An 8552-nucleotide genomic window follows, 5' to 3' on the forward strand; every position below is an offset into this window, starting at 1 on the left:
AGAAAACGTACAGAGAAACTTCTCTCCCTCTCCTCTTCCCCCCTCTCCTCTTCCCCCCTCTCCTCTTCCCCCCTCTCCTCTTCCCCTCTCTCCTCTTCCCCTCTCTCCTCTTCCCCTCTCTCTCTCCTATTCCCCTCTATCTCCTCTTCCCCCTCCTCTCTCTTCTCTTCCCCTCTCTCTCTTCTCTTCCCCTCTCTCTCTTCTCTTCCCCTGTCTCTCTCCTCTTCCCCTCTTTCTCCTCTTCCCCTCTTTCTCTCCTCTTCCCCTCTCTCCTCTCCCCTTCTCTCTCGATCCTGCCTAACGGCAAAAGTCTGTGTGAAAGCAGCCTTAATAGAAATGTGTGTTTGTCAATAGTTGTCTTATTCATAGGAAACAGTTATAATCAACCATGTAAATGATAAATTTGCAGCCAGGCTTACTTTGCTGAGCCTGTGGATGGGCAGTATGCATCAGCTGTCAGGATCTCTATAATACTTTATTTCAAGATCCCTCTTCAGAGCTTGTCGCTACATATTGTTTTTTTTTTTTTTTTGTCTGGTTCATTTTACTACTTTAATTCAATGTTGTGTTCTCGTTTAGATCAAAGGTCCACTGTCAAAACGCCGACAAAGGTTCCCGACGCAGAGGAAGATGAGGGAGCTCAGTGGAATTGCACTGCATGTACTTTTCTGAACCACCCTGCCTTAAACCGATGTGAACAGTGCGATATGCCCAGGAATTACTGAGCCAGTAGGTCAATTTTGTCAATGGAAATATACGGAAGATTGTCAGAAACAGCATTTTTAATGATGGGAAAAAGAACGGCCTTGTGGTTGTTTACTACTAGCAAACATAAGTCCACAGAATAATACCTCAGTGTTGGTTGTGCGCAGTTGGGTTTCTCCCCTTTTCTTAAATTCTCTAATCAGTGTAAGACTGATTCAACCTGGCTCCCAGCTGACCGCCTGTACCATGTACAGTATTAATAGCCCTTAAAGAAGATTTCCCACTGTGCCCAGTATTTTGGGTCCTTACTACTTTTTTTTTTTTTTTTTTTTTAATCCGTTACTGGATCGTTTTTGGATATTCAGAGAAGAAGCAAACCAAGAAATTTGTCTTTGGCTTTTAAATTCTCCTTATGCGAAACCAGCAACCCCAAATAAACACTAAAACATAAAGGATTTGCAACTTGCTGTAAGCTGTTGCCGTTGCATGAACAGAGGAAGGACTATTCAGTTCATGTGTTTTAAGTGCCTCTCGGGAACCTCCCATGACTTGTGAAACCAGCATCAGTACAATCAAGTGCAACATAGATGAAAAACTGCATGTGTTGTCTCTGTACGATACAGTGAAATTACCTAAAGCTTTTTTTCCAGTTGTACATAGCTCTGAAGCCTGCTCTAAGTGACCTATTTTCCCATCTCACCTTTATTAATTTCATGTTTTTCTGTATGTATAGTTGTAATAGGTCTTCTTTTTTTTTCTTTTGTTTTTTTACTGTTCCTTTTTTTTTTTTTTTTTGGCACAGTCAATGTCCTTTTAAGATCTCTTATCAAAAATTTGGTGCCTTTAACTGGGTGGTGGAAGGGAATAAAGCATTGTGCATAGTTTGATTTGTTGGCCATCTCTCCTCCACAAAACATATTTCTTTTGTATATCCTGATGTCCTGTGAAAATCATGAAAAGGCACAATGTTGTACCATCATTTTCTATACACATTGGACTTTACAGTGGGTGACTATTTTGTATTGATTTCCTTGAATCGTTTTATTCCAAAATGTGCCAAATGCCTCATGCCAGTTAAGTCTTAGAACAAGTGGTATATTTATGGCAAAAGGAAAACCCAGATTCTTAATAATCGTATGGTAGGGCGCCATAGTAATCCCGCTATTTGAAGATGCAGGTTTCATTTTGCACCATCAGTTCAGTAATACAAAAGTACTGTATTGTCAATATTGTCTATCTGTTGAGAATGAGACATTTTGCTGATGCCCAGGATCTCCTTAGGAAGCTCTGTTTTTTTTAACTTATTTTGTATACACATGGGTCCATGTTCTTTGCTACAATGGCCTCAAATCTGTGATTTTTCAGTTTGAGACACTTGTATCTTAAAACGGAAGCTCCTATGTAAACCTAGATCTGGGTAATTCTCATTCCTTCATTCCCAGCAAAGAAAAATATTCAGAGGTAGGTTTTGGCCAATTTAAAAATATTCACTGTCTTGAAGCAATGATCTATTGAACATCCTGAAGCTTAGGGCAGAAATATCACACGTTTCGTAAGCAAATCACTCTTTAGGAAATAAAACCATACACTGCTTGGCATCTCAAAGAAATGTACGTTATTGCTGCTCTTGTTTAAGTATTAAGAGAATAAATTGTTGACAATCAGTGGCTCACTTTTTTTCTTTTCAGGCTTTGATATTTAAGTAGCCATTGGTTTAGTAAAGTCATCCACTGTAAATGACTCAACATCAGACAGTTGTTTGTATGGTTTTTGTACCAGAAACTAAAATGTGATGAGCCTTTTTTCTTAAGGCTATTTCATTGTGTTGCAGAATAAATTTCTAGGTAACCAAAGTGTTGCAAAGGCTTGTTATGTCTTAGGCCTTCCAGCACTATAATTGGGCTAAACAGCAGAACCAAAGCACTTGCAAGCAATGCTTTTTGTTTAAAAGACCATTTTCAGCTTTTTCTGCAGTTTTCTGTGAAGATTGACAAATTTTTACTTGTTGTAATAATAAAATCTAATTTGGATATCTTGAGCTGATGGTTTTGTGATTTAGCTGGGTAAACAGTCTTTGTAACAGATAAGTTATTTATAAAAATTAAAAAAATATATATTCTAAATACTAATTTGTGGTTTGTTTTGTTTTTCCACGTACTTCTAGAAAAGAACAGACCGATTTTCACAGGGCTGTGAAGTCTGTAGGCCAAACCACTGACTGACTCCTCAATTTCCCTGACTTCGACTCAGACTCCCTCATACATGTCTTGCTACTGCGCATTTACATAAAGTGCAGCACAGATTCATCTCCTCTAAAAGCCTAGATCCTTAGATCAGGAACAGACCAGTCATTTATAGGACACTACATAACTTTTCCAAATTTTTATGAAAAAATATTCAGCAGAAAGGAGTCTGTCCATTTTGTAAAGACTCCGATTATTCCAAAATGGACACAGACTCTCCGACTCTGGATTTTCATCGGTGCTTTGGATCAGTTTTCATCAGTGTATGGTCGATGTGCCAATTCTTATCATCCTGGTTTTATCAGTGATTTTCTTGCTAGGAGGCTCCGGAATCTGGGGGTTGGAGAAAGATGGAAAACCTACTCAAAAGTGAATATTCAAAATCCAAGTATCAAATGCTTTAAAATAATTTTATTGAATATAATTAAAAACCAGGAGAAACTAACAACAAACATCACCATATATATCAGAGTACAAAGAATATATACATCATTAGGAACACAGATCCCATATTATATACAAATATAATTGGCTAAATGACCCTCAAAAAATCATATAAAGTGCAAATCTAATAATCAGTCTGTCAGGACTGCATAAAGTGCATAAGTGATGTACAAAGGGTATAATTACCAATATATTAGTGACACGATGTTAGTTGTTAGTTTCCTGGTTTTTAATTATATTCAATAAAATTATTTTAAAGCTTTTGATACTTGGATTTTGAATATTCACTTTTGAGTAGGTTTTCTAGATTTGTTCTAGTGAATTTTATTTATTTATCTTGGTGAGATTTTTTCACTTTGTGGTTGGGTTGGTTAAAGATACCAAATAGCAGTCAGACCTTCAATTATAGAAGCTCGCACTTCACTGCTGTAGTGTCCTTCCAGTTTTTCACACCTATAGAATTGTGATATACCGCTATTTAATGAGGTATTACGTCCAAACTTTTATTGTACTCGCAAGGTTGCAAGATACTGTTTTTATGTTTTTACTGCTATGGGTTTTTTTTCCATTCTTGTCCAAAAAGAATGTGCCTTCCATCCACACTTGCCCAATTCCAGTTTACCCTGCTTAGCTTTGCCTGGGTTGCCTACTTAATTAACACTACCGGTGATTATATTATTGGATCACCAACAGTCCCCAAACATCTCACAGTAAAAGTAATTGCAACTTGTAAACGCAGATCTGATTAGACACAGGCATTACAATATATGATACAGTGGTTACTGTCAATAGTATTTGGGCAACATCTCCATGCAAGTAGAAAAATGATTGTAACAAAATGGAGAGAAAAAAAATACCTAAAAACTTTAAAAAAAAAAAAAATTATAGAACCACTAAGAGATTTTACAATTCGTGTTCAATCAGTTCACAAACACCAACACTAGTGTAAACATCGTAGCTGCAGAAAGACATGGACTGCACTTCCAAGAGGTGTACATTGATATATTATGGCTAAGCAAAAGTTTACAAAACTGAACGTGAGGTTCTTAGTTTAAAATCTGATCAGACTGGGTGAAGCCCACTGCCATGTTACTGCAAACTTCAGTGGGTCACTGCCCTTAACGATGCAGCGCTGTGCACCAACCTCCAATGCAGCAATAGTGCACTGGCACAAGGCAAGCAACCTGGTGCATCACTACATATGATTCAAGGCCACGGCCCTGATATACTACCCCTGGCAAAATTATGTAATCACCGGCCTTGGAGGATGTTCATTTAGTTGTTTAATTTTGTAGAAAAAAGCAGATCACAGACATGGCACAAAACTAAAGTAATTTCAAATGGCAATGTTTACCCTTCGCTACGACAGCACCCACTAGAGAGAGGATCCACCCAAAGGAATAGGAAACCTGCAGAAATAAAAGGGGTGGACGACCTCTCCTCAATTAGTTTCCTGTTCCTATGGGAACCGAAGCATGGACACCTATGGAAGAAAAGAAGAAATACCTGGGCCAATGCACGCCGCCTGTGCGGTTTCTGTGAGAATGGCAGGGGCTGCGGTACAGAACCAGCGTCGGGGGAGCTCTGTCTACCAGCCTCGCTCCTCGTCTGGTGAAGCGTCCGTGTGTACCAGGTCGGGAAAGGCTGCCCAATTCCACGTGGATGCGTGTAGTCGGGGTCCTGGTAAGGCTGCCCCGACATCGTGAGGAGCACCCTGCTCTTATCTCCGGCTGCCGCCGCTAATATCTGAAGCCATAGAGTGAGCGGGGCGGCAATACGCCGGGGGTTACTTTTGGGGCAAACCGGAAGAGGCAGGGTTAGCCGGCGGGAACCGTGCCAGATTCGAATATAATGAAGAGAAACATGGGAGAACGGCGTGCTAGGATTCGAATATAATGAAGAGAAACATGGGAGAACGGCGTGCTAGGATGTCGTCCCCACAGAACGTACACCCACCAGTGATGGACTCTCATGCTCAGAGTGCTGGATCCAGGCACTCCAGCAGAGGCTCCACAGGCAAGAGTCGGAAAGGTGATATGGCAGATGCACCTAGGACTCGGACTGTTCCTCGTCCAGAACCGGTATTGTATAAAGCTTCACTGGTTGAGTGTATAGGACTCTACCTATTAGGCAGACTTTCCTCTTGCTATATACCCCTTCTTTCAGACCAAGAAGAGACAGACAACAAAACAGTGTGCCCTATGTACCCAGGCCCTCCCTGACGCCTACCCCAAAAGATTGTCGGGAATGTATTACTAAAACAATGCAGGAGGCGGCGGTGGTGTCATCAGTAGACATCCGCACGATAAGGGAAGAGCTGCAGGCCCTGAGCCAGACCAGTATACCCCAGAGGCACTGGAGCAAGAGGAAGGAAATGTCCCCCATCCTCAGTTTGGATTCCGACAGCGACATTAAAGGGAACCTGTCACCTCCAAAATCGAGGGTGAGGTAAGCCCACCAGCATCAGGGGCTTATCTACAGCATTCTGTAATGCTGTAGATAAACCCCCGATGTATCCTAAAAGATGAGAAAAGCAGGTTATATTATACTTACCCAGGGGCGTTCCCGCTGCTGGTACGGTCCGATGGGTGTCGCGGTCCAGTCCGGCGCCTTTTCATCAGTTGACGTCCTCTTCTGGTTTTCACGCTGCGGCTCCGGCGCAGGCGTACTTTGTCTGCCCTGTTGAGGGCAAAGTACTGCAGTGCGCAGGCGCCGGGCCTCTGACCTTTCCCGGTGCCTGCGCACTGCAGTACTTTGCTCTGCCCTCAACAAGGCAGACAAAGTACGCCGGAGCCGCAGCGTGAAGGCCAGAAGAGCACGTCATCCTATGAAGATGGGAGGCCCCGGACCGCCCGCCCAGGTGAGTATAATCTAACCTGTTTTTCTTATCTTTTAGGATACATCGGGCGCTTATCTACAGCATTACAGAATGCTGTAGATAAACCCCTGATGCCGGTAGGCTTAGCTCACCGTCGATTTTGGGGGTGACAGGTTCCCTTTAAGGAAGCCTCAGACTCCTCACATTCATCTTCGTCACCTCTTTCATCAGACGTAGAAGGACGCTCGTGCTTCCCTATAGACAGTATCGACAATTTAGTCAGAACTGTTAAGAATACTACACTGTGTTCCAAATTATGCAAATTGGATTTAAGTATCATAAAGATTTAATTGTTTTGTTTTTCAAATAAACTTGGATCACTGAAATCAATCTTGAACACGTGATAATTAGTTTTCCAGGTGATTCTAAATAAAGGAAAACTACTTAAAAATTATGTTCCACATTATTAAGCAGGCCACATGTTTCAAGCAAGATGGGAAATAAAAAGGATCTCTCTGCTGCTGAAAAGCGTTAAATAGTGCAATGCCTTGGACAAGGTATGAAAACATTAGATATTTATTCGGACTCCCATGACAGCACCACGAGAGAGGGGATCCGCCCCTTAGGAACAGGAAACCCACAGATACAAAAGGGCGGCACCTCTCCCACGCATCAGTTGGTTTCCTGTTCCTAATGGGACGGGATCCTGCAGAATTTACAAAAGGATCCCAGGCCGGCCGACTCAGGTAGTGGGGGGGGGGGGGTCTCCTACCTCGGCCGGTGCGGAGTTCCTGGAGATGCCACGGTGGTCCTGGCAGGGCTGCACGTCGGTGGCATTCCAGCAGGGAGCGGTCGCCGGTGGTGTTCTATCTCCAGGGCCAGCGCTGGGTAAGTATGTCCCCTGGGTCTCCTCCTGGGGTGGCTGGGGTCTCTGTATGCGGCGGCGCTTTGGTGGCACCACCCGGGGTGCTGCTGGTCTGCCCGGCGCTCCACGCCACTCTAGGCACTGATAGGAAAGCGCTGGGAGCCAGGGTGACGTCAGGGGCGGAGCCGGCAGTCACTTCCGGGTTTCTGGGGTCCTGCGCAGTGCATCCAAGATGGCGGCGCCCACCGGCAATAGCACCGCTGGCGTTCTGAGCCCCAGAGACGACTGCCTGCACCTGGGGGAGTCCGGAAAACAATCAGGGGAGCGCTAGGCACATTTGCTGACCGGAGGAGGGGTTATAAGAAGAACTCCGGATCGTGGTCCCTTGCTTCTGACCTCATATTGGGCGGAAATGGAGGACGAACATGTGCAGCAGCCTCAGCTGCTGGAAGAGGTATCCCAGAAGCCCAAAGGGAAAGAACGCGACAGAAGGAGTAGTGAGTCTGGCCACAAAAGCTCCTCCAGGCAGGGGTCTGGAGCGTCAGCCAGGAAAAATCCCCCTCATATTCCGGTACCTTTCTTTGGGCTGGTAAGTGATCTTCGTGAAAGTTCACCCATTGACATGATCCCCCTCATATGTTCTGTTACAGGGGAAGAAATGTGCCGGGAAGGCGAAACACAGGGAATGTGGCATCTGCGGGGTTCCCCTACCTGATTCCTGCCCTAAAAAATTATGTGGCCCCTGTATCCAGCACACGGTGAGGTCTCAGGAAGGAGGAGGGGGTGAAAGCATTATATCTACAGGGATTAGATTGCTTTACTTACCCCCTCAGGTAGCGGAGGAATCCCTTACTATGGCCGCCAGCTTGAAAGAGATGGTCAAAATGGAGGTCAGACAATCCTTAAAGGGCCTTTCTCAAGCAGGAAGTTCTAAATATAAAGCTCCATTATTCTCCGATTCTTCAGCAGAGGAGGATAAGGAGGAAGTTTTCAGCTGCATCGTCCTCTTCCTCGGATGAAGATACCGCTCGCTTCTGTCTACCCCTTGTCAGAGTAGATAAGTTGGTTAAAGCGGTCAGAGGAACAATGGGCATAACAGAACCAAGACCCCAACTTTCCAAGGAGGAAATTATGTTTAGTGGGTTGGAGCAGAAAAAAACGTAGGGTGTTTCCGCTCAATGAAAAAATTCAAGATCTTATTAATAAGGAGTGGAAGAAGCCCGAGAAAAAAGGTTCCTTACCACCAGCGCAGGTATCCCTTTGATGACCCAGCAGTCACCAATTGGGAAAAAGCCCCTAAATTGGATGCAGCAATAGCCAAGGTGGCAAAACGGGCCTCTCTCCCCTTTGAGGACATGGGAACCCTTAAAGACCCCCTTGATAGAAAAGCGGACACCTTTTCTAAAGGGTACCTGGGAGATGGCAGCCGGTTCCTTAAGGCCAGCAGTGGCTTCAACCTGTACAGCCAGATCAATGA

The 8552-nt window shown here is 44.1% G+C and overlaps 1 protein-coding gene across 1 annotated transcript in view; it reads left to right on the plus strand.

The window, feature by feature from the left end:
- Nucleotides 1–2831, plus strand: part of TAB2 (TGF-beta activated kinase 1 (MAP3K7) binding protein 2) — a 155431-nt gene extending 152600 nt beyond the window's left edge. The window contains exon 8 of the mRNA XM_077289185.1: nucleotides 580–2831. Within this exon, the coding sequence (XP_077145300.1) occupies nucleotides 580–725 (146 nt within the window). The 3' untranslated portion in view covers nucleotides 726–2831. The remainder of the gene's footprint in view (nucleotides 1–579) is intronic.
- The last annotated feature ends 5721 nt before the right edge of the window (nucleotides 2832–8552 follow it).

Source organism: Ranitomeya variabilis, chromosome 2 (assembly GCF_051348905.1).
Source record: "Ranitomeya variabilis isolate aRanVar5 chromosome 2, aRanVar5.hap1, whole genome shotgun sequence".
In the NCBI taxonomy this organism is placed as follows: Eukaryota; Metazoa; Chordata; class Amphibia; order Anura; family Dendrobatidae; genus Ranitomeya; species Ranitomeya variabilis.